This window comes from Zootoca vivipara, chromosome 6 (assembly GCF_965207765.1).
Source record: "Zootoca vivipara chromosome 6, rZooViv2.hap1.1, whole genome shotgun sequence".
NCBI classification, from domain to species: Eukaryota; Metazoa; Chordata; class Lepidosauria; order Squamata; family Lacertidae; genus Zootoca; species Zootoca vivipara.
The window spans coordinates 80,204,547-80,230,820 of NC_142589.1; the positions used below are offsets into that span (position 1 = coordinate 80,204,547).

Here is a 26,274-nt window from a genome sequence, read left to right on the forward strand (position 1 = left end):
TACAAGTCAAGAGGGAACTCATACAACTGGCACTATTTGGAGATTATTTCCCAGGCAGAGGATGGCTCCTCTGCATCCGTTGTCAACTCTTTAGGCAGACATGGGTGGATTCTGTGTCTCAGTGTAATAACATAGCATGACAGAGAGAGACCCAAATGATTTCCACAAACAGAAGCACAAAGCTATCAAGGAGAGAGGCAATTCCGAGAGAATGACCTGCCCAAGCCCTTCATGGAGACCTTCATGGAGTCCCCGGGACATGCACAATTCCCTCCCAATTGTTGGACAGGGTCTCTGGTAGTATAAAACAAGGAAGGGAGACCCAGAGATGGAGGCAGCTGAAGTACATGTGGCCGTGATGGACTCGGTTACCACATCAAACCTCCTCACATCAAACCTCCTCACATGCAGGAGTGAAGATGGCTGAGGTTATTTAAGGTATCTTCCTGGCACTGGGTGAATTGGTCGAGGCTCTCTTCAATGTGTCTTTCATTTCCAGATCTGGATTAGATTGATGGCTCAAATCTATCCATGGATCAGGCATAGGCAAAGTCAGCCCTCCAGATGTTTTGGGACTACAACTCCCATCATCCCTAGCTAACAGGACCAGTGGTCCGGGATGATGGGAGTTGTAGTCCCAAAACATCTGGAGGGCTGACTTTGCCTATGCCTGATCCATGGCTTTCTTTCCTGCATTGCAGGGAATTGGAGTAGATGACCCTTAGGGTCTCTTCTAACTTTACAATTCTATTATTCTAGGGCTTGCAGGGTGCAGAGGCTCAATGGAAGATCGGCACCCAGTGCAGCACTTCCAGCAGAGGTGTCCCATGTTGTTCACAAATAGAAGAATCCATTGCATTGAGCTCTTTGCCCTCCATAAACATGGCAGCTGCTCTCTAGCCACTGTGGGTAGGCAGATCCTTCTGCTAGAATGAAGGACATGAGTAGGCATAAATCAGGCCAATAGGGTGGAATACCCTAGAGAAATCTTACTGAAATATATTAGCCTACAGGTGAGGAAAGCTATTAACCTCCATTTATTGGGTGGGAGAAAAACTGAGTATTGAAAGGCATTGGATAGAGGAAATAGTGGGAATGCATCCTGATATTCTGGCCAATCAAAATGAATTTAGACACCACAATTGAGAAAGAGATAAACTATACTTGTAAGTGATCATTCTTACCCTAGGACTAGTTGTATTTTTATGCCACCAGGACTTTTCAAAGGCAAAAATTGGAATTAAACCTCTTCTTTTTTCCAAATTATTTTATTATTTTTTCAAATTATTACAAACCAAATTAATTTAATCTAATACAATTTCTAAAAATCAGGTTTCCTGCTCCGGTTCCAAGCATATGATCATCACCATTTCCTCACATAGCTTATTTAGAGTCATCATTTCTTATTCAGAGTCCAGTTGACACACTTCACTTGCCATTAAACCATTCTTCCAGCTGACTACTTTTTCTGCCTTACAAAACAGCACCTCCATTACATTTTATAAATAAGTAATCCATTTAACGTGTGTACATTGTTCCAGACCTGGTGTGCTGGGAGAGTTCATTGCTATCTTCCATTATTCAGTTCTGGAGGAGACTCTTGAGAGTCCCATGGACTGCAAGAAGATCAAACCTATCTATTCTTAAGGAAATCAGCCCTGAGTGCTGAAGGAAATCAGCCATGAGTGCCACCTCATGAGAAGAGAAGACTCCCTGGAAAAGACCCTGATGTTGGGAAATATTGAGGGCACTAGGAGAAGGGGATGACAGAGGACAAGATGGTTGGACAGTGTTCTCAAAGCTACCAACCTGAGCTTGACCAAACTGCGGGAGGCAGTGCAAGACAGGAGTGCCTGGCATGCTCTGGTCCATGGGGTCACGAAGAGTCGGACACGACTAAACGACTAATCAACAACAGCAAATTATTCGGTTCTTTGCAGTGTTTATCTGGATAGTACAAGTTCACATTCCACTCCTTCCACTGTTTACCAACTAGCGTACAAGCTGCAGCCATAAAGAACTTACAGAGAGCATATCCAAACTCTGCCATTAAAATTCTGCTCTGGAGTTCTTCCTTGGCACACAATTAGAAATAATAATAATAATAATAATAATAATAATAATAATAATAATAATAATAATTTATTATTTATACCCCGCCCATCTGGCTGGGCTTCCCCAGCCACTCTGGGCGGCTTCCAACATAAATATTAAATATTAAAATACACTAATTTCTTAAAGATGAAAAGCTTCCCTAAACAGGGCTGCCTTCAGATGCCCTCTAAAAGTCTGGTAGTTGTTTTTCTTTTTGACATCTGATGGGAGGGCGTTCCACAGGGCGGGTGCCACTACCAAGAACGCCCTCTGCCTGGTTCCCTGTAACTTGACTTCTCACAGCGAGGGAACCTTCAGAAGGCCCTCAAATTCAGCCTCTTTCTCCCTCAAATTCAGCCTCTTTGCCAGATCTGTTCAGCAGCAGTTCATTCTTTTTTTCACTGCATTACTCCATCAGCACTCCTAGTCCAGTCCAGGAATCATTTCAAATAAAGTCCATTCAGCCTTGGTTGGGGATGAGGGCATAGTAAAACCTTGTTAAATTCCTTGTTGAGCATAAATCGAAAGCCTCCCCCCTCTTTTCTGAAGTAACAAACAAAATAACATAACAGCGGCTACACACATCTCTTTCATTTTGCAGGGGAGGACAAGAGGAAAGGAGACCATTTGAAAACCATAAAGAAGCACAAAGCTCCTTGCCCCCCCTTCCTTTTCCAGCTATTGTAAGGGTTCTCAAGCTCCAAAGAAAACATTCAGATACTTTCAAAGACCCAAGCCTAGTCCTTTCGGCAGCTGACTGATTGCAGCCCATTAGCATATGTCGGTCCAGGAGTGCCTCTTGATTCATGCCAATTGTCCAAATTATAGAGGAACCAACCACAAATCATGCCAGAGACAGAGGCTCATCTATGGCAGGGACACACTCCCAGGTTGCACCCACTCTGCCTTTCAAGTTGGCAGACACAGGCTTGCACAGCACAGTGGGATACAGTGAGTTCCCCAGACCAAACTGGAGGGCATTGCCGGAATTTTTGCCTCATACTGTAAATCCTGGCTTTCCCCTGCCTGAACCTCCTTGCTGCCCGCAGAGGGCAGCAAGGAGCAACCACCATTGACTTGTGACATAACTGGAAACCCGGAATCAAACTTCTTCTTGATCATGCCCCTGTAAGTATAGAATGTGTCAATAAGAGATAGGATATGGAACTTAGATGCAAATGATCTACAGGAATTGGGAGTCAAAGGACAGGTCCTAAGGGAAACCTGTGATTTATTTATTCACAACACGGGGACAGCATATGACATTAGAACTTTGTGAGAAGCGTTTACAGCAGTGATTTGAGCAGTGTTTTATAAATAGAAGTGTGAGGAAGATAACAGAACAGAGAAACAGGAGGAAATATTTGATCTTGCGGCTTTTCAACTGGAGGGACAGCAGAAAAATGACCATTAACAAGAAATAAGCTGCATGACACTAAACATGCAGAGAGACCTTTAGCTTATTGAAGATGAATATGTTTTGAGAAGGGGCAATGCAAGAGAAATTACTAGCTTGGCAGTTATTTTAAAAATGCAATACTGAGGGTTGCTACGAAAACAAGGCAAAAAACCCAAAAAACCAGGGATGAACAAAAGTGCAGTTATTTGCTTTCTATAGCCAACGTTGTAATTCAAGAAATCCAGTTAATGACAGTATCTTAGAATTACTGGGTAATTTGAATCTTAAAATAAATAAATAAATTCTTAAACAGAGATGGGTTCAGTGAGAGCAGAACCAATAGAATATAGCCAGAAAGCTAAGAAAAAGAAGCTCCCATGAATGGATGGGCTCAGTGCTTTTTTTCTTTCTTTCTAGAAAGAAAAGGTGCCGGTACTCACCAGGAAGTTTGTTTGTTTGTTTGTTTGTTTTAATTTCTATACCGCTTTATATTTTTAATAAAAACCTCAAAGCGGTGTAGAGCATATTAAATCAATAAAATAATAGCCGGCCGATGTTCTTCCGGCCTCAGGAGGAGTGCGACGAACCCCCTCGCCGACGTTGATTAGATTACGAGACGAAAGGGTACAGGGGTAAAGCAATCCCCACTCAATTCCTTACGCCTTAAAATAAACCCCTCAATTCTGGGCTTCTCAGTAAAGAGAGTCTAATTCCAGCTTTCGTGGCCTGATCTCACAAACACTCAGGGCTATTTGAATGAACAACCTCTTGCCTACAGAACAGGGACTCCCTCAACTCAGATCCCCACTGTATCAGTCTGCCATATCACCCTGGCAAACTTGTGGCACTCTAGGTTTTCACCATACTGCCCTTCCTGTGTGACTCTAGGACACAAACTATCCCCTTTTCCTTAGGTAAGTTTTGCCCTATTCTGAGTCTCCACCTGCTGCTGGAATAATAATACGCTGCTGGAGTAACCAAGACGATACTCTTTGACACAAAAAGAAGATGAATTTTATTTTCTTGAGAACATAGTTTTTTCTTTTCTTAACAATGCATAAGTTTACAAGCTTAGTTACAGTTATACATTAACTCTGTCAGACTTTAACTTCAAGTTATCCTAAGCCTAACCTAAACCACCACTATCCTGGCCCCACACCCTTCTTCTTCCCTCTTCGTCACCACACTCCCACTCTTCCTCTTCCAACATATCAAGAGGTCCATCGCATCCTGGTCACCGTTTCTTCAAGGTCCTGCCATCGGGACGGAGATACAGAACAATGCAGGCAAGAACGAGCCCTCTCAAGAACAGTTTCTTCTCTAGAGCGATTTTGGCCTTAAACGGAAAGTCTGGACTTTGAAGTCATCTTATTTTTACTTGTTACATTGTATCGTATTCAGGGCCGGTGCTAGGGTTTTTTGCGCCCTAGGTGAGATCACCTTCTCCCCCCCCCCCGGCCAATCATATATCAAACACAGGGCGCCGGCCCCCCCAGGGGTGCCCCAGCGAGCGCAGCAAAATAAAAATATTTTGCAAATGTTTATAGAGTGTGCATGCAGCTGCCCTTTTTTATACAATTGACTTGCAAATTATCCTTTCTTTAGATGTGTTATCTGTAACATTTTTCTGTGTCTTTTGTAAAGAGGGGGGGGGAGTAGCAGTTTCCAAATAAATATATATTCTTGGGAAACTTGTCAATTGCGTTTTGATAGGTTTGTTGCTCTTTCATAGACAGAAGCTGTTTGCCTTCAGCAGGTGAAGTTGTTTCCATCACTGCAACAAGGAGTAGCTCCATCAGTTGATTTCCGGTATGCAGCTTTTAAAGGCACTGAGAAATTGTCCATAAACAGCAGTCCCTGATATTATCATCTATATTGCATAAACTTGAAAACATCTGACATATATTAATTTAGTAAACTTTTTAGGGATCCTGTAATGCAGATCTTGGGGATGGAGTTTACCTGCGAGTAAACATGCTCTCACTTTAATAGTGTAATCCTACACTTACTTTCCTTGAAGCAAGCCTCACTAAATTCAATTCAAGGTTAGTTATAAACCTGAAATAAATCTTATATCCGCCTAGGGAGTAACCTCCACTGAATTCAAATGGGACTTACTTTTGAGTAGACACGCGTTAAGATACTTATGCTAAGGTTATCTACAGAAGCAAAGGAAATCGTCAGCATGGAGCCCCTTCTGCCCCTGGCATAAATTTGTGTGTGGGGTGTGTGTGTGTGTCCCCAACCTACAAATGAGGCTGTTCTAGTCCTCAAATACCTGAGCGGATGAGATCCTGGCCGCATTCTGATCCCGGCAGAATCGGGATGGAAACAGAGATCATGGAGCTTAAAAAGAAAGATTCTGGAGGTGGGAGGGTCAACCTGTTCTGGCCCTTCATGAGTTCAAGCTCTCTCCAACTTTTGCACTTGGGGCAGCCAAGGTGGGTGACAACAGTCCTCCGCTTTTTCAAGACACCTGTCTGCCTTCACAAGGGAATGGCACACATTTCATAGAAACGTGGAACGGTGGCAAAACCAACCAGCATGGGAGACATGTCGATCTTTTCAGGAGGGACAGGAGATTTTAAGCGGAAGTTCTGCAGGATGCTGGTGAAGAAGAAGAAAAGTTCCATTCGGGCCAGCTGCTCTCCAAAGCAATAACGTTTCCCTAGGAAGGAGGAGGAAAGCAAATTTAATAAATAATAAATATACAAATTTAATAAATAATAAAAACAATTTTGGTGTGCATGGTTCAAAAATGGATTTTTCTGTAGAAGGCAATTTGAGATACTGTTTGGAGAGACAGGGGTACATCATCATCATCAACACTTTCTGGCTAATTCTTCTCACTTCAGTTGGTTGACTATGTTAGGATACTCTTTGCTGTAAACTGCCAAGCGGCTGCTGAGGACTCACCAGTAGAGAATGGCATAAAAGCGTCATTCTTCTTGAACTGCCCATTCCCATCCAGGAAATGTTGTGGGTCAAACATGTCTGGTCTTGCAAAATGTTTGGGGTCTCTCAGCACGGATCCCAGCAAAGCAAACACTTCAGTTCCCTGAACAAGAGAGGGAGAGAAATGAGAAGAGAGGGGAGAAATGGAATATTCTTCTCGTGGGCAAGAAATTACTATTATAGTTTTTTGGGGGGTGGGTGAGCTCCCTAAACTTTATAAATTAGTAAATGGCAGGTTTTTGATTATTTGGGAGAGAGCTGAATAGGAGTTCCTGGGCTAGCCTATGCAGAATAACCTGGCCAAGCTAGGGCCATTAACAAACAATACAAGGTCACTGAGTGGCTGGGGAAACTCAGCCAGACTGGCGGGGTATAAACAATAAATTTATTATTATTATTATTATTATTATTATTATTATTATTATTATTATTGCCATTGGCAATGCAAGAGAACTGTCTTTCCACTTACCCTGAGGTGTGATAATAATAATATTTTTTTATTATTTACAGTGACCGTTCCCCACTTCTGGGACACCGCCCTTGGTGTGGTGCCTCTGTCTCCCTGATTATTATCACTCATAGGGTAAGGACAGGTAGAACAGATGTGCTTGGGGAACTTCACTGAGCCACAAACTATATCTGGAAGGGTGGAGTGTAAGTCTGAGGAATTAATAGAACCACAGTACCTTGGGAATGGTGTATCCCCGGAACTGGGTATCACGGGTCACACGCCTTGCTACCCCCAAGGGGAGCATGTCAGCGAATCTCTGGATCTCGTGGATCACAGCCTCCGTGTAGGGCATCAGGGGACGGTCATCCATGTTGGGAGTGCGATTCGAGCCAATCACCCGGTCAATCTCTTCGTGGACTTTCTCTGTTGAGAAATCAGCAGGATGAGACCAAAAGTGCTATTTGCACCTTCCAGGGAGCTAAAGAAGGATCCCAGCTCATAGCTGGGAAAACAAAGAGGGACCCTCCCATAGGAAGGCAAGGACACATCTCTCCACCCTCCTTCTCACCCCTCTCCACATTCACCTTGAACCTCCGGGTATTTCAGCAGAAGCAGGAAGCCATAGCGCAAGGTGGTGCTGACCGTTTCTGTGCCAGCGAAGAAGAGGTTAGCTGTTGTAGAAACCAGGTTCTCTAGGAAGAACTCTGAGTTTGGGTTTTCCTTTTCCTAGCCAGAAGAAAACGTATTCACTTATTATTTCTTGGGATAGGCTAAAATCTGCCTGCCTCCTCTCTATAAAGCTCTCCGCCCCCCCTACTGATTGGCTGAGCTGCAGTGATGTCATGCTCAATCCAATGAGGGGGAAGGGACAGTTGTGGAGTGCTGAAAAGCAGCCCAATGATTTTGTGGGAAACAGATGGGTGGGTGGAGGGGGAGTTTAATCAAATGCTGCATGAAGAAATACTTTCTTTGATCTGTCCTGAATCCTCCAACATTTTTCTTCCTGTGTCTGAATTTGCTTTAGTTACAGTATCCTCCCAGTGGGTGCAGGGTCTACAAACTTTCCTTATGGAGAAATTGATCATAGTCCTTAGAAGAACATAATCTTACCTGCTGCATTTTCACTAGGAAGCAATCAATGAAATCCCGAGGGTTGTTGGGGTCCAGGGTCTCCATGTTTTCTTTTACCTTCCTTTTAATGAACTCCTTCAGACCCGACACCTTCTTGAAGGTTTTATCTTGTGGGCCAGGCAGGTGCTGCATGATGCCCGAGAACATGTCGTAGAGCTGTGTGTGTTGGGTTTGGAGGAATGCAGAGTTAGGGGGAGGAAGAGAGAGAACAGATATTGAACAAAGTAAGATGAAATGGATTTGGGGGGCAGGAAGAAGCAGGAGTTCCTCCCTCCCTTGGTTCCTCATTATCATGGAAGGTTTGGAAGAAACAGGTGGCTTGAAAAGGGAGGCTGGAGAAGTGTCTCTCCAAGAAGAACAGACAGAGGGAACTCCTGACTCCACCCAGATATAAATTGGTGCTGACTAAGCCATAAACGTGTCACAGACACAACCTCAGGGCCTTACTTCTCCTCTTTGAGTGACAAGGAAGGCAACTTGGAGGAAGAATCAGGGGGTGAGGAGGAATTACTTACAAAGCCAGCAGCTTCAGTGCCTCAATCTGAGATTTGCTGTGGTTGAAGCAACATTGTAAACTTGCTCAGAGCCTGACCAAAGAGCAAGGCAGATAAGGAGTTTCAGCACCATGGAGAGCTCAGAGTGAGACGCTTGCTCCAACAGATATCAAAACCATTTTAAAGCTTTTCCCAAGTTCTGCCCACTTGTGGAGAACTTACGTAGTTTCTGCTGGTATGGAAGACTGTAATATTAGCTTTTCTGGTCAGGCTCACTCAGACCCCTGAATTTGATCTAGCTCCTTAGCTGGTGATGCTGCAGCTTCTAACCCTGTGTCTTGACCACTGCTGGACTTTGGGGTAATGACAAGGCCCCACCTGGCAATTTGGAGGAAGGCAATTTGGAGGAAGAATCAGGCTGTGTGGATGAATTGCTTACAAAGCCAGCAGCTTCAGTGTCTCAATCTGGGATAAACTCTGTTTGAAGAACATTGAAAAGTTGCTCTGGCTGGATTAAGGCAGAACAGGAATTGCAGCACCACGGAGAGCTCAGAGTGAGACGCTTGCTCCAACAAATAGCAAAACATTTTCAAGCCTTTCCCAGGTTCTGCCCACTTGTGGAGAACTTAGTTTCTCCTCTCTTGGTGCAGTTCCTGTGAAATACTGGGAGAGATATTTGGTTCATTTGTGAAAGGCACCTGCGAGGGTCCTGGTCCTGCTGTGGTTCTACAGTCCCTGGTGCTATGGGAGCTTGTGCTGTGGGCTTCTATTGGTCAGGCTCACTCAGACCCCTGAATGTGGTCTGGCTCCTTAGCTGGCACTGCTGCTGCTTCTAACTCTGTGCCTTGACCACTGATGGCCTTTGGGGTAATGACAAGGCCCCACCTGCCGCTGGCTGCCCTGCATGCTGTGCCTTGAGCAGATTACGAGAAATTGCATTATTCACAATCTCATGCTGAAAGTTCTCCCCCTCTCCTCCACTTACCTGTCCCCAAGCGGTGGAAGTAAACTGGAAGATTTCCAGCGAAATGCTGAGCAAGAAGAGGAACTCCTTATCTTCATATTCAAAGCGGTTGCCAAAGGCAATGGAGCTGATCACGTTGGACACTGAACGGCTCAGGACGTAGGTGGGGTCAAAAGGCGCACCTAGAAATATATATATATATTAACAGTAACTAACTGTGTTATATCTCTTGTTATTAAGATGCCTAGGTATTTAACAGATTCGGAACAAATCCTAAATTGATATTCCTTTAATGAATGTGCAATCAAATTTTTGACCTACTGGCATCAATTCCAATTTGTGGTTTTTTAAAATTTATTTAATTTTTCAGTTCAGCTTTTTTTACAATCAATTATCCAACAACCAACATAAAAACAAGATTCCAAAGAATCTCCTGAACTTCCCTCCTCCCCTTTGTGGGTCCTTTTGTTAACAATTTCCTCCTGTATCTTTTAAAATAATCAAAATCTTTTTCATCTCAATTGTGTCCAGAATTCAACATTAAACTACAAGTGTTATTCCAATCAATTCCGATTTGGACCAGTTAATAGAATAACCAGGTATTTTACCAAAAGCATCTATCATTTGCATCAAGATAGGAATACTATTCTGAGGTTTTGAAATAAACAAAAGTATGTCATCTGCGAATAAAACTAAATTATATTCAAGTGTTTTATGAACCACCTCATGAATCTCACCATGTTATATAATGGCACAAACCAAGCGATCTAAGCAAATATTAGAAAGCAATGACGAGAGGAAAGGTGGCAGACATAATACCATACACTTTGACTCTTGAGGTACCGGTAGGTGCCTCGTACATTACTTTAATCCATTTTATAAAGTCCAAAGGAAATCCAAATTTAATTAAAGTTGTTCATAAATTTTATGAAAAGCCTTTTCAGTGTCAAGTGATAGGATTACAAACTGGCCTTGATTTTTATTTTAATCTACCAAATCCACCACTAATCTAATATTATCTGCAGCTTCTCCTTGTCTTGTTTTTTTATAAAGTTGATCTGTCATCCTTGATAATTGCTGTAAAATATTTGTATCAACATTAATCAAAGATATGCTATAGACTGAAAACTTGCATCTTTATCTGGTTTGGGAATAACTGTAATATAAGCTTGGTTACATATTGCTGATACTTTATCAAGTATCCCATCATACAATTGATGAAGTTTTGGTACCAATAGATCTTATACCATTCAATGGCGATTCCATCCAATCATTGTGTTTTGCCACCTGTCATTTTAAGCACAGTTTGCTTAATTCTTGCCTCCGATACAGTATAGGTGTTAATAGCATTTGTTTTTGTATATCATCTAAATGGGGTAGTTTTATTCTATTAAAAAAGACCTTCATATCTTTGTGAGGGATGTCTTTCAGTTTAGTAAATAATTCTGAAATAATAATAATAATTTATTATTATTATTATTATTATTATTATTATTATTATTATTTCTACCCCACCCATTTGGCTGGGTCTCCCCAGCAACTCTGGGCAGCTTCCAACAAAAGATTAAAAATACATTAAAACATTAGTCATTAAAAACTTCCATAAACAAGGCTGCCCTCAGATGTCTTCAAAATGTCACATAGTTGTTTATTTCATTGACATCTGATGGAAGGGTATTCCACAGGGTGGGCGCCACTACCAAGGAGTCCCTCTGCCTGGTTCTCTGAAATCTCACTTCTTGCGGGGAGGGAACCACCAGCAGGCCCTCGGAGCTGGACCTCAGTGTCTGGGCTGAACAATGGGGCTGGAGACACTCCTTCAGGTATCTTGGGCCGAGATATTAATTGTTCATTAATATCTTTTGAGGTTTTATAACTTTCACCTTTGTCAGTTTTAATGCTTGGATCACTTGGGTCACATTTTGCTATTGTGTGTCTGGTTTATTTTGTCTGAGGAAAGCAGAGAGTGGCACTTTTAGCTCTTGCTCCTTGCAGCCTTGGGGATGTCCAACATACAATCGGGAATCAACTGATGCAGTGAGAAGGTTCAGGTTATCAGCGTTCAAATGCCCAGATAACTGTCCAGTTTCTAACTATTACCTGTAACTCTTTAAGCAGCATTTCTTGAAGATACCAAAACTGAGCTCACTTTTTGTTGCCCTCAGGGACTCCAGCAGGAAGTGGGCTTCCTCCAGGATCCGCTCTTCGACGGATCTCTTTCCCATCCCAAAATTCCTCAGCGTCATGATGGAGAATCGGCGTAGCTGTTTAGCCCGTTCCCCGTTACTGAAGGCAACCCCTGAGAAGCAAAGGAGGAGTAAAGGGAAGGAGGAGAAGGAGAATGTGCACTCAGTGGGAATGTGGCTGAAAACACACAGTGATGGAGATCCCCCCCCCAATGAAATCTTTGTTGACTGGTTTTTAAAGTTGCAATTTCAGCACTTTGAAGAACATTCTAAGTGTAAGTGTTCCCTCACATCAGGGGTCAGCAAACCTTTTCAGCAGGGGGCCGGTCCACTGTCCCTCAGACCTTGTGGGGGGCTGGACTATATTTTTTGGGGGGAAATGAATGAATTCCTATGCCCCACAAATAACCCAGAGATGCATTTTAAATAAAAAGACACATTCTACTCATGTAAAAACATGCTGATTCCTGGACCGTCTGCGGGCCGGATTTAGAAGGCAATTGGGCCGCATCCGGCCCCGGGGCCTTAGTTTGCGGACCTTGCCTCACATTCTCTCTCTCTCTCTCTCTCTCTCTCTCTCTCTCTCTCTCTCTCTCTCTCTCTCTTGTGGGTGTGTTTGTGTGTGAAGACAGTTGAGGTCTTTAAGAGTGGGTGGGAGAACAATAGAGGAAAAGACACAGCTGACAATCAGCTGATGGAAGCCACATGCAAAGCCCAGAGCTTTCTCCAAGTGCAGGCACGATCATTTAAACTTGCAAAGCCACTAAACATGGGTGTAGGCAGGGGGGGCAGGAGGGGGCAGCTGCCCCCCCTAGAAGCAAAAAAATTAATGTATTTTACAGACCATAACCAGCACTTTTCCCCTCCAAAAACTGAAGTGGAAAGGGCTTTGCTTTAGCAAGAGCAGCTAAGTCTCCGCTTGCTGGGGGGGGGGGACACACAGCAGTAACAAAAACACATCAAATAAATAAAGCAAAGTGGCTACCAGTAATTAAGCAGTTAAGACAATGGAGCATATATCCCCAGGCAAGATTCGATAGCTGACCATTTCACCCTATTGTTCTTAAGTGGGAGTTGTTAATGAGCATTCAGGAGCATTAAGAGTTCTATTGGCGATTTAATGAGGGTGCAGACTCAGAGGATTCAATTTGACTAAGGTGGCTCTGCAAGGCTAAAAAGAAGTGAATAAGAAAGGGGGGGGCTGTAGCTTTGACAGACACAGTGATGTTTATAAAAAGCATTGGTGTTCCAGTCTGCCCCTCCTCCTGCATCTGTATACTGTAAATCAGGGGTGGCCACCTCCCAAGAGACTCTGATCTACTCAGAGTTTAAAACTGGGGGTGATCTACCCCCTTTTGGGGGGTTCAGGTCAAAGCTGTTGAGTTTTTTTAAAGGAAGGGAAGCCCTGTTTTTGGGGGTTTAGGTCAAACTTGTTGAGCTTCTTTTAGGAGGGAGGGAGGCCCATTTTTGTTTAGGGCTTCAGGTCATAGTTCAACTTTTTTGAGGGAGGAGGAAAATTTTGGGTGAGCTTTTTTTAGGGCTGCCAGTGACCTACCAGTGATCTACCACAGACATCCAGTGATCTACTGGTAGATCACAATCTACCTGTTGGACGTGCCTGCTGTAAATCAAGCAGAGAGAAAGCTGCTTACAAGGCTCCTGTACATGCAGAGTTCCAGCATCACAGCGTCACCCAGAGGCACCCACAAATATGAGTTATCCCTCTCTCTATTTCTTCCTTCCTTCCCTCCCTCTTCCATCCTTAATAAAATACGGGGGGGGCAGATAAGCCCCACATAGAAAGCCCATCAACATGGGGGGATGACTCTTTCAAATACGGTATTTACCAGTAATTGGGGGGGGGGGAGAGGCACCTAGGCCTCTAGGAGTTGGCTGCTATGCCTAGGAGTAGGACAATTCAAGAAAGCAGAACGATGCATATGGTATGGTAATATATCAATAGAATGGTAGAATTGTAGTCGGAAGGGACCACAAGGGTCATCTTGTCCAACCCGCTGCAATGCAGGATTTTTTTCCTAAGGTGGGGCTTGAACCATGGTTGAAATATTATGCCAATATGCAGCAACGCCTCGGAGCCGTCGTGGCTGCGGCCATGCCTTGCCTCGCCCTCGCCCGCCCTGCCACCCCCCCCGCCCGACCCTCCCGTCCTCTTGCTGCAGAGTTCCAGCATCACAGCGTCATCCAGAGACACCCACAAATATGAGTTATCTCTCTCTCTATTTCTTCCTTCCTTCCCTCCCTCTTCCATCCTTAATAAAATATGGGGGGGCAGATAAGCCCCACATAGAAAGCCCACCAACATGGGGGGATGACTCTTTCAAATACGGTATTTACCAGTAATTGGGGGGGGCACCTAGGCCTCTAGGAGTTGGATGCTATGCCTAGGAGTAGGACAATTCAAGAAAGCAGAATGATGCATATGCTATGGTAATATATCAATAGAATCATAGAATTGTAGTCGGAAGGGACCACAAGGGTCATCTAGTCCAACCCCCTGCAATGCAGGATTTTTTTCCTAAGGTGGGGCTTGAACCCACAACATGGTTGAAATATTATGCTGATATGCAGCAACGCCTCGGAGCCGTCGTGGCTGCGGCCGTGTCTTGCCTCGCCCTCGCCCACCCTGCCACCCCCTCTCGCCTGCCCGACCTTCCCGTCCTCTCCAGCCAAGCAGGGTAGCCGCCAACGCTGCCAGCCCCAGAAGCACAAGGTGGCCGCTGCTGCCACCGCCACGATGTCATCAGGCCCGCTGGCCCTTTAGCCCCGCCCACTTTGTGGCCCCTCCCCTTCCGTGCCTTGGCCCCGCCCCTGAACGACCATGGCTTGCCCCCCCCCTAGTTTTGATCCTGGCTACGCCCCTGCCACTAAATTACATCATTGGTTCTCTACTTGGCTTTGGATATCAAAATGCAAATCCCATCTCTTCTATGACTCATTTTAATTGCCTAGAGAAACCCTTTCTCAGACCCACTGAAAAATGGGTATGCAAAAAAATCTTCACAGGACTGCGTGAAGGACCATTGCTAAATTCACTAGAAATCCTATAAAAATGCCAGTAATGATGCTCTCTGGCCAAGGGTTGCCCAAGAAGAGACTCACCGTAACCCCGGAAAATCCAGTCAAATGCGGCTTGCTCTCCACGGCCGCTGAACTCTTCAGCCTGATTCACCAGGGCCTCCTTCACGGCATCGTATCCACACAAGACCACAACACGGCGGGGCCCTAAGTGGATGGTGTAGACAGGTCCATATTTCTCATGAATCTGTGAAAAGAGGGGGAGGGCATTGTGTGAAATCGGATGGACAGATGGAACAAATAGGTTGGTTTTCAGGAAGACAAGCAAGATTAAAAACTGGCTACCCTCCTTAGCATCAGCTGACCCAGTGGAATTTTTGTAGAAAAAGAGTTGCATACCTTCCAACATTTCTCTGATGAAAACAGGGACATCCCATTCCATAATGATAATTTTACTATTTATACCCCACACATCTTACAGGGTTGCCCCAGCCACTCTGGGCAGCTTCCAACATATATAAAAACATAATAAAACATGAATTTTTTTTTTAAAAAAACCTCCCCTATACAAGATTGCCGTCAGACGGCTCGGGAGTCGGATAACTCCATACCCTCCAACATTTCTCTAGTGAAAATAGTGATATTCCGGGATCAAATCAGAAACCAGGATGGCTTCTCTAAATCAGGGACGTCCCTGGAAAACAGAGACACTTGGAGGGTCTGGAGGTGTCAGAACTCACCATGAACACCTCCCTTGCCTTATAATGGCAATGGTGCCCATCTAAGAGGTGCTGGAACTGAGTTTGAGCGAGTTACAGATGAAAAAAAGCCATGGGCTAACCTCTTGTGATATCATGGAATGCTCAGAGGAAAATTGAAACAATAGAATGTTGACAAAAACGACTCAGCGAGGGAAGTGAGGTTTTGTAGAAGGTCTCTTCCAACTCTATGATTATATGCTTTCATCCCATAAGCATCTGGTGTACCCAAACCATCGCAAGTCAGAGCTCAGACCAGAGGTGGCTTCCACCACTGTCTAACCAGACTCCAGTATTCCTGCCAGGCCAGTACAGTGGTGCCTCGCAAGACGAATTTAATTCGTTCCACGAGTCAATTCATTTTGCAAAAAATTCATCTTGCAAATCACGGTTTCCCATAGGAATGCATTGAAATTTCTTTTTCCGCCCATAGGAACACATTAATTAAATTTCAATGCATTCCTATGAGAAACCGCGATTCACAAGATGAATTTTTTGCAAAACGAATTCGTCTTGCGAGTCACCATCAGATCACCATCAGATCGCAAAACGCATTCGTCTTGCAAAAAATTCGTCTTGTAGGGCATTTGTTTGCGAGGTACCACTGTACTGTATTCTCTTATCTAGGAGACAGGATTCATTGGGCATGTTGAACAAAGCAGCCAGATTTTGGGCAGCTGGTCTGTGTTTGCAAACTTAAATGGACAATGGAAGCTACTCAAATACTGTAAGGTAAACTGAGCCCTTTTGCTCTATGTACCGTATTTTCTGTGTATTTTTCTTTAAAAATCATGCTAAGAAGTGGGGGTTGTCTTATACATGGATACTGCATAGGGTAGGTGTTTGATTGGTAGCTTCTGTGGCTGTCAGTAGTTATTATGCATGTTATTGGTTGCTGCGTCAATGAGTGGTGTTGATTGGCAGACACTCCAGCAGTTGGGCGGGCGATTGGCAGCTTCTGCCAGCGATGGGACAGATGGGAGGTGGATTTTACGATGCAAAAGAAAGAAGAAAGCTCAATAACCCTGGATTACCCCCCCCCAAAGAAGCTCAACAACTCTGTGCCATCTCCCCCCCATTTTCTTAAATTTGAGTCCCCCAAATTTGAATCTTATACATGGGGGCGTCTTATAGACAGAAAAGTATGGTATGTGTCTCATAGGGATGACGGAGTAATTTGGTTTTGTTCACATTATAATGCAAACCTATTGGAAAACAATATTCAAACCAAACAAGGACTCTCCTTTTAAATCCACAGTTCCTCGAATTTTGCAACGAACTTCTCCAACCAAAGAATGTATATGAAAGTGTGCATCGAAGGCATATATTTGTGAAAATAACATACAAAAATGCATTATATTTTGGAAAGTTCCTTGGATAAAGCTGGATATAGGCCAGAATTGCCTATAAAAATGCTTTTATAATATGCTCATATAAAAATGCACACTAAAATTCTGTTGAATGTCCAGACAGATTTAAAACGTGCAAACTGATAAAGAAATGTGGTGAACTGAACTTAAGATTGGTATCATGGAATTATAGTGTTGGAAGGGTATCCCAAGGGTCATCTAGCCCAACCCCCTTCAGTGCAGGAAACCGAAATGAGAACGTGAGAGAAACAGATTCAACCACCTCTACAGCCACACGACACCAGCAGACTATCATGACAAAACTTCTCCTCCATCACCAGATTTGTGGTTAAACCTTGGCTGGCTTCAGTTATAAAATTGCCTTGTAATCTTGGTGCCAACAAGCTGAATCTGGATCCACACAAAGGCCTGGGAGAACAAGATCTTGGATTAAGACAGGGGTCTTGTTCTCCCAGGACTTTGTCCCTCCTGCTTCATGGCTGATATTTTTCCTGTCCAAATTCAGCTGGTTTACACCACTTACATAGGTAGATTTCAGGGCCAATTGATAGCTGTTAATATACACAGAGCTTTTTTTTTTCTTTAAAAAGGTTTAGGGGTACTCTCATTCAGACTCAAGAAAATCACCTATAGTTCAAATTGGGGAGAAATAAATACAGTAAATGGAAGAAAGTACAAAGATTCACAAAATGTATACACTCTCTGTGTGTGTGTATATATATAAATGATCGTTTGTGTTGTTTGCTTTTGCAGTTGTGTGCGTTTATTATTTGTGAGCCGCCTTAGGGGTCTTTTTTAGCCCCAGAGGTGGCTTAGAAATCAAGAGCAGCCCACCAGCAGAAGAATAAGAAGCTGGATAATATGATGGAATATAATAATATATTATAATAATAATATTATGGCGTGCTATGGTCCATGGGGTCACGAAGAGTCGGACACGACTAAACACGACTAAACGACTAAACAACAACAACAACAACAATTTATTATTCATACCCCGCCCATCTGGCTGGGTTTCCCCAGCCACTATGAGCGGCTTCCAACAGAAATATTAAAATACACAAATTTCTTAAAGATTAAAAGCTTCCCTAAACAGGGCTGCCTTCAGATGTCCTCTAAAATTCTGGTAGTTGTTTTTCTTTTTGACATCTGGTGAGAGGGCGTTCCACAGGGCGGGTGCCACTACCGAGAAGGCCCTCTGCCTGGTTCCCTGTAGCTTTGCTTCTCGCAGTGAGGGAACCTTCAGAAGGCCCTCAGCACTGGACCTCAGTGTCTGGGCAGAGCGATGGAGGTGAGATGCTCCTTCAGGTATACTGGACCAAGGCCATTTAGGGCTTTAAAAGTCAGCACCAACACTTTGAATTGTGCTCAGAAACGTACTGGGAGCCAATGCAGGTCTTTCAAGACCGGTGTTATGTGGTCTCGGCGGCTGCTCCCGGTCACCAGTCTAGCTGCCGCATTCTGGATTAATTGTAGTTTCTGGGTCACCTTCAAAGGTAGCCCCACATAGAGCGCATTGCAGTAGTCCAAGCGAGAGATAACTAGAGCATGCACCACTCTGGTGAGACAGTCCTCGGGCAGGTAGGGTTTCAGCCTGCGTACCAGATGGAGCTGATAAACAGCTGCCCTGGATACAGAATTGACCTGTGCCTCCATGGACAGTTGTGAGTCCAAAATGACTCCCAGGCTGCGCACCTGGTCCTTTCAGGGGCACAGTTACCCCATTCAGGACCAGGGAGTCCCCCACTCCTGCCCACCTCCTGTCCCCCGCAAACAGTACTTCTGTCTTGTCAGGACTGTTAATGACTGTTAATGACTGCAATTGGATCGTTAACAGTCGTTAACAGTCGTTAACAGTCATCAACAGCTTTACCACTCCTATCACCCATTCCCATCACCCCCCACACCCACCCTCTGACTATACATAAGGGTCTGGTGACTTCTGTTTCATTGTATCTGAAGAAGTGTGCATGCACACGGAAGCTCATACCTATGACAAACTTAGTTGGTCTCTAAGGTGCTACTGGAAGGATTTTTTATTTTCATTTTGACTGTGTCAGACCAACACGGCTACCTACCTGTAACCTCATTAATCAGCAATATATAAAAATGATTTTATAATAACAAATCAGAGAGTGGAAAACTGACACATTATAGAAAGTTACCTTCATGAGTGAACGGCACATATCACTTGTGTTGACTTGCAGCAGGTTCCCGATGAAGGGGAGGGGAGTTGGTCCAGGTGGCATCTGGCTTTTGCGGTGAATCTGCCGCCATGTTGAGAGGACCGTCAGGCAAGAGAGGCAGATGACCAGGAAAAGGGCTGCTGCTCCGAGGGCATCCATGGGGAGGTTGTGGGTGGCCTGTGGAGCTCTGAGTAGCTGGGAAGAGAAAGTGCCCACGTAGCCAGAACTGAGGCTCTTATATAAATTTTGCTGAAGGATCACACACACCCTTTTGGAGTTATTCCATCTCTCTCTCTCCAGCCTCTCTATCCAGTTGGGAGGGGGATGTAGAGTTTGTGTTCCGGGCATTGGGCAATCAGGACAGATTAGAGATTCTGCTGGCTTGCCACCTACCTCGCTGCCTGGCAGCCTACCTGCCTGAGCTGAGACAGCTGGCTTTGGAGGTGGTGACTGTTGAGGACTCCCAGACTGCTTGTGTTGGAAGACTTCAACACCCATGCCAAGGCGACTGACTGTCGGGTAGCTCAGGACTTCAGGGCTGCCATGGCGACCGTGAGAATGTACCAACCTGTCACCAGCTCAATGCATGTGGCAGTCCACATTCTGGACCTAGTTTTCTCAACTGGGCATGGTGGGTGTGATCTGAAAGTGAGGGCTCTAGACATCATTCCCTTGTCATGGTCAGTTCAATTCCAATTGAGATTTAGGCTTGCAGGACCCGTCCTCTTCTCCAGAGGCAAGGGACCTATGACGGCGGTTTTGGGGGACTTTCCGACTGATCTGACTGGCAGTGAAACAGGAGGAAAGATGAGATATTGGGGCTTTCTCAATTTGAGGTGTAGCATAAAAAAATGACCCCTCACAGGATACCTATCAGTTGCAAGAAATAAAGTTGCAATATGCTAAGCATGTGACAAGAGGTTTAGCTTATTTAAGACAAAAACGTTTTACGTGAAATAAATTACTACCTTGGCAGATATTTCAAAGATGCAATACTGATGGTTTTCTCAAAAACAAGGCAAAAATCAAAAACCTGGGATGAAAGATGAGTTATTTGCTTTCTATAGTCAAGGGTGGACAGGACATAGTGGATTTCAAGAGTTCCTCAAGACAATGATTTGGAAAGCTGTGGTAAAAGAGAAGCAGCTATGCCTTTTCAATAGCTGAGGGGAAACCTAAGGAAACAAGGAAAAGGGACAAGGCCATCTTGCAGTTTCACCCAGCAATGCAATTCCAAGCCATCCTCTAGGGCAGGCACCCCCAAACTTCGGCCCTCCAGATGTTTTGGACTACAATTCCCATCTTCCCTGTCCACTGGTCCTGTTAGCTAGGGATCATGGGAGTTGTAGGCCAAAACATCTGGAGGGCCGCAGTTTGGGGATGCCTGATCTAGGGGAACCTTCCAAATTCCTCGGGGACTCGTGAGGTGTGCATAGTGATTAATTTATTTCAGAACGAGGCATGTGTAGTGATTAATTTATTTCAGACGGTAGCTGTTTAGAAGGGCCATTGAGAAGGGCTTACTCCGGGGGGGGGAGGGGAGAGAGCAGGAGAACCTTTTGGATCTCCATTAAAAAACAAAATCCTGAGGCAACTCCTGCGGCTCTCTAAAGGCCCACGGCCTTGGAAAGGCTCCCCTGACCCTCCAGCCCGTGAGGAGAGAGAGAAAGGGAGAGAGGGAGAGGCAGCTCCTGGCATAAAGGCAGCCATTTTGAGCCTGGTGTTAATTTAGCCTCTTCATGGTGGGGGAGGGGGAAAGGGTGGGGAAACGCCTCCGCTAGAGGACGGCTGCATTGCCTCTGCTCAATTTGCTCACATCCCTTGTCTGGTCTGAGGGGAGAGAAAAGGGGTCTTATTTCTCCACAGAAACAATCCCAGGACTCATTTCATTCCTCACCAGATGTCTCACCCCGTAAGTCTCTGAGGGAAGAGGGAATGGAGGCAGACAAGCCATAGGTTTCTGAGGGAAGGTGCTAGGCGCTCAGAAAACCACAGAATCTGGGACCCAAAATGCAGAGATTACACTACACACATCCACAAAAACCCAACCCAGTTCAAAGTTATTGTGAAAAATTACAGGTGGCAGTGATTGCATCGCACAAATGCAGAGCCCCACACCTAGAGGTAAAACCCTTTGCAGATCTGAGCTGGAACGCAAAGAGGGAGGAGATCCTTTGCCACCCATGGAGGGCTATAGTTTTATGCGCCACAACCCTCCTGAGGCATTAGCACAACCACAAGCCTTGTCCTGTGTCAAGTGGGTCTCGTGAATGTCCTGTCAGGCCTGGGCAGACTCCCCCCTCTCTTTTACACACATATACATAGCAAAATGGAGACTGGCCACAGGCAGCTTGTTCTTTTCTCGCAGTATGTGTGGAGACAGGTGCAAAAATGGTGGGTGCACCTTGCCTGTTACCCTCCTTCTGCCTTGCCCAGCCCCATGGGTGCCTTTGCGGTTTCCCCATATCCCCACCCACCAACTTTAAAACAAGTTTCCCTTCTTTGGGTGTGTATGTGTGTGACAGAGGTGGGTGCAAAAATGGCAGCCGCACCTGACCCATTAGCAGCCTTCTCATGCCTGGCTTGGCCTTGGGTTTGGGGGGGGGGATTCCTGCCCTTTTGGCTGCCTCCAATGTGAGTTCACTTATTTTATTTCGGAGAGGGAGCTCATTATTAGCACACATTAGGGTTAGAATGGCAGCCTGTGTGTGCATCCGTAGCTCAATTTCTCTGCTGTTGCTTTCTCATAATCTTCATTATTATTACCGTAGCAGCCTGAGAATGTGTGTGTGTGTGTGTGTGTGTGTTTTGCACAGTTCCCCATTGACTTTGGATGTGTTGTTCCTTCTAGTATTTGAGGTTAGGACTGCAGCCTGTGTCTGTATGTGCTGCTGAATGCTTTTGTTATTTCATCATCCTAGCAGAGCATTATCTTCATCCCACAATAAATGTGTATGTTGCTGTTGAATGCTTCTTGTTTTCTTTGCAAAACAGGACTACAGGGATGGAACCAGAACAGGAGGGCATGCAGGGAAGCAACAGGGACAGCAGGGACCAGCTTTCAGAACCAAGCTAAGTTAGGTACTAAATATTTGTAGAAGTGCAATTCATAAATATTCCTAATATATTTGCAAGAGGGAAAGATGCGGCGGGGGAGGGGAGAATAGCTTGACCATGTCGGCTTGACCTCCTTGGCCATGCCCCTGAGACCATGTTCCCATGATCTCCTAGTTGCCCTGTCAGGTCTAGTGGACACCAGACACCACAGGTTAACTCTGAATAAATGCCAGGGGGGGTGCCTATAAGGGGGAAATATTCTCCAGGTGACCTGCCTTTCCCCCATCTAATATAGAGAAACCCTTGCCACTGTGAGTGAGAGATTGCTCACACCGAGCCAGCAAGGAACCATTTGCGACAGCCCAGTGAGTCCCAGGGAGGGAGCCACCATTGTGTCTCATGTGGGGTTTCTGCCATGGGGGTTGGCAGCAGGTGGTGCAACAGCTGGGGCCGTCTTAAGCGTAGCTGGCGCCCTGGTGCGAACTATCCCTCCGCCCCCCCCCCCCGGTTTCCGAGCGTGCGGCTGTCTGGCGGGCGCTGTCCGGCTTTCACGGGCGCTGCAGCGCGACGCCCCCCTGGCGGCCCTGCGCCACCCAGCCTTGCTTTAGGGCCGGTCCTGGCAACAGCTCACACTGGACTACAAATCTCCAGGCAATGTGCTCTTAGGGCTCTAAGGAGGCAGCAATTTCCACCCCATCCTGTGCTTATCACAAAACTCAGCACCCTTCGTGTCCTACTACTTTTCGTTCTTCCGCTGAAACCTGTGCTATCCATTTTACTATCTGCTATGGCCAAAACTAAATAATTTCAGTGCATTTCAATGGAAGGGGGATGTCAAAAACAATGCAAAAAATAAAAAAATGATTTTTTTTTAATTTAAAAAGTACATGAAATGGTTACTCACTTAAAAAAGCAATGATGCTTCCATTTCTGGTGGAATTCTCTAACATCCCTGTTTTCGAAACAAAATAGGGATCCAGTGCAGAACCAGCCAGCCCCATGTGGGTAAACGATTTCCATGCCAATCACCTTTAAACTTTTTTATCTAGTGTTTTCTAGGCAAAAGTCCAGTCAAAAATCACGTTGTCCACCTTTGGATTCTCCTGATAATTGCTCATTGCTTCCACAGTTGTTATTAAATTTTAGAGACCAACTAAGTTTGTCATTGGTATGAGCAGAAGTGTGCATGCCAACACAAGATGCTTCTGGGGCAAAGTTAATTGCTTGCCAACAGAGGAGGAGTGAAATTATAATTGATTTGGACTGATTCTGTAAATGAGTCAAAAGGCATAGGAGGGTCATAACATTGGCAGTACACTATTGTGGCTTTTAGGTCCCTCCCCCACAAAGGACTGGGACTCTCTTGTGCCAACACCCACACACCATATTTGTGCTCCAGTCTGAAGGCAACCTTTATAAATTAAATCCATATTCTCTTGTTGATAAAATACATTTTATTATATGTTTAACAATCAGCAATATAACATAAAAACAATAATGGGAAGCATTATCTTGCTTGATGCAGTATTTTTCATTCTATCTTTCTAGAACCTCTATTACAACACATTATCTACTAACGATGGGAAATTTAAAATTCAGAGGAAAATCTATCTGATTTTTTTTGCAAGTAGATTCAGTCTCTGAGAATTTGCTTGAGAACTTCCTTTTCCCCCAGCCACTCATTGGTCCACTCTCTAGCTTGTTTCAGTTCCATTGCTTTGTGCCTAAATATGCCTTAAACACACTTTGGACCCAGTACAGTAATTAAAAAGGCAGGCTGTCCCCACTTCTTTTTCCCAAGAAGTCTTGGGTAGATAATGGATTCTAATCTGTGCGATGCTTGAGATATCGGAATCAACTGGGGTATTTACTCTCTCATTCTGGATCCCCCTGGCATTATAGAGTGGCTATGTTGAATCATGTGATGGAAATGATCTCTCCTGGGTAATGACCAATTGACGGTTGCTCATGCAAGAGAGAAAGCTTCGCAGAGGCATTTGCCATGCAAGTGAACATTCTGGTCAAGGCTGTTTGTGTATTTGCTAATAGGCAACCTCAGAACAGAGGCAGAGCTTCATGCTGCGGCACCGGGGGGGGGGGAGCAGAGAGCAGGCGGGGACGTGGCTGGCAAGCGTCCCAGGGGCATGGCGCGCTGCTCATAGGGACATTGAAAGATTATAAAGAGGTACAAAAATATTTAAAAGTTTGGCTTCAATATTTTCAAATTAATCAAAGATTTCAAATAGATAAAGTATTAGGGTTTGAAAATGGTACCTCAAAATTTTAAAAGATAATAATTGGTGAAAATAAAAATTATATTAAAAATTTGTACGATCTATTATTAGAGTGGGATACAAAAGATGAATTAACAAAGGATTTCATGATAAAAATGGGGGCAGGATTTGGCAAAACCGATTTTGGCCGGAAAATGGGAAAAAAATGTTGACTAAAGATATAAATTTTAACTCCAAATTATGATATAAAAGGGATATCTGAACACAAAGTCGATAAAGGTTGGGAAAAATTCAATTATTATAAGAAGAAATTTGTGGAAAACGCCAACCTCTTAGCAGACAGGTGAAGAGTTCAAGCAATATAAATAATCAAGATATAAAATATCCAAAAAGGTATACCAAAATTTTTTTGGGAAACCAATGTCAAAATAGAGAATAGGCTTGAAGTCACACAAGGGGGTGGGAGGGAACTATTTATCTTGATTTATTTGGTAGTTTTTTCTTTGTATTTTGTTGTATTATTATTTGTATATTTATTATCAATGTTGTTTTGGAAGTATATTTATTTCTATTTCTTAATTTCTTTTTTCTGTTGTATTATGAAAATAAAAAGGGGGGGGACATGGAACGCGTCCCGGGGGCATGGCACGCCACCCATAGGGGGTGGCATGTGTCCTGGGGGCGTGGCATGCCGCTTGCAGGGGCGTGGTGCTGAGCGTGGGCAGGGGAGCAGCCACAATGGCACCCCACCGGGATCGCGCTGCCAGGGGCAGTGCACTCCCCTCCCCACTCCTCTTCCTCCACCAGTGCCTCAGAACCACCCCAGCCCCCAGCAGGGACGGATGATAGAGAAACACCTTGAAACAGAAGGAGGCAGGCTCTGGTCAAAGGTGACCTCTCACATCTTTCTGGGCATAGCTGCCAAGTTTTCCCTTTTCTCGTGAGGAAGCCTATTCAGCATAAGGGAATTTCCCTTAAAAAAGGGGAGAACTTGGCAGCTATGTTTCTGGGTATGTTTCTAATGAAAACGAGAGCGTCTGTGAAGATTTCAAAAGCCAGGTGGCTGCTATTTATACAGGAGATTTTGCAGCATTTGAACCAAAGAGTGTGCTCCACCATCACACAGAGCAATTCTATTTCTGACCTGGGACGCACCTTTAACGCAAACAGGCATTTATGGACTAATTCCCAATTTTACCATCCGTCTGCATGGTTGTTGCCCTCCACCTTAGCTAAGCTGTGACCCTATAGTAGGGCCCTGGCCCACCAGCTGAAGACCAGTGCCACAGAGCAGTCTTACTCAACCTGGTGCCCTCCAGCTGTTTTGGACTACAACTCATTGTAGTCTGAAGCAGCTGGAGGGCGCCAGGTTGCAGGAGGCTGCCATGTTGGGGTGCCATGTAGCTCTCTGGTTGCTTGTGACTATTTGTGGTCCAAGACCTGTCGACCTCCCTCCACTGAGTACCATCTGTAGATGTTCAATAGGCTGACTCTGGCCACAAGGTGGCTGTTAAAGGCATAGAGTCTAGGAGATCTGGACAGAAACAGCATCGGGACAATACTAGCATAACCTTGGAGAATGTCACGGTGCAGTTCTGGTTGCTCCGCCTCAAAAACGATATTGCAGAATCGGGAAAAGGTTTAGAAAAGGACAACCAAAATGATCAAGGAGACGGAGCAACTTCCCAATGAAGAAAGGCTGCAGCGCTTGGGACTTTTCAGTTTAGAGAAGAGGCCAGTAAGAGGCATCATGATAGAAGTTTCTAAAATTATGCATGACATGGACATCCAATGAAGCTGAATGTTGGAAGATTCAGGACAGAGAAAAGAAAGTCCTTCCTCATGCATTTCAGAGTTAAACTATGGAACTCTCTCCTACAGGAGGAAGTGATGGTCACCAATTTACATGGCTTTAAAAGAGGATTGGACACATTAATGGAGGAGGAGAGGGCTATCATT

General features: G+C 44.7%; 1 protein-coding gene across 1 annotated transcript; it reads right to left on the reverse strand.

The window, feature by feature from the left end:
• Nucleotides 1–1,308: 1,308 nt before the first annotated feature.
• On the reverse strand, nt 1,309–19,294 carry LOC118086687 (cytochrome P450 2A13-like). Its single transcript, XM_035118611.3, has 9 exons — nt 19,004–19,294; nt 14,795–14,957; nt 11,638–11,787; nt 9,510–9,670; nt 8,010–8,186; nt 7,484–7,625; nt 7,135–7,322; nt 6,410–6,551; nt 1,309–6,161 (listed from the first exon to the last, which is right to left on the reverse strand). Exons 1-9 carry the CDS (start codon nt 19,181–19,183, stop codon nt 5,980–5,982), a joined length of 1,485 nt encoding a protein of 494 aa, XP_034974502.1. The 5' UTR covers nt 19,184–19,294; the 3' UTR covers nt 1,309–5,979.
• Nucleotides 19,295–26,274: the final 6,980 nt, after the last annotated feature.

What these genes read in the sequence shown, in the direction of transcription:
- LOC118086687 (XM_035118611.3), bottom strand. Translation starts at nt 19,183, where the DNA reads ATGGATGCCCTCGGAGCAGCAGCCCTTTTCCTGGTCATCTGCCTCTCT. An exon ending in TGTGCCGTTCACTCATGAAG is followed by an intron (nt 14,958 to 19,003) that starts GTAACTTTCTAT and finishes CTCTTTTCACAG; the next exon opens with ATTCATGAGAAATATGGACC. An exon ending in TCCTAGTGAAAATGCAGCAG is followed by an intron (nt 7,626 to 8,009) that starts GTAAGATTATGT and finishes TCTTCTGGCTAG; the next exon opens with GAAAAGGAAAACCCAAACTC.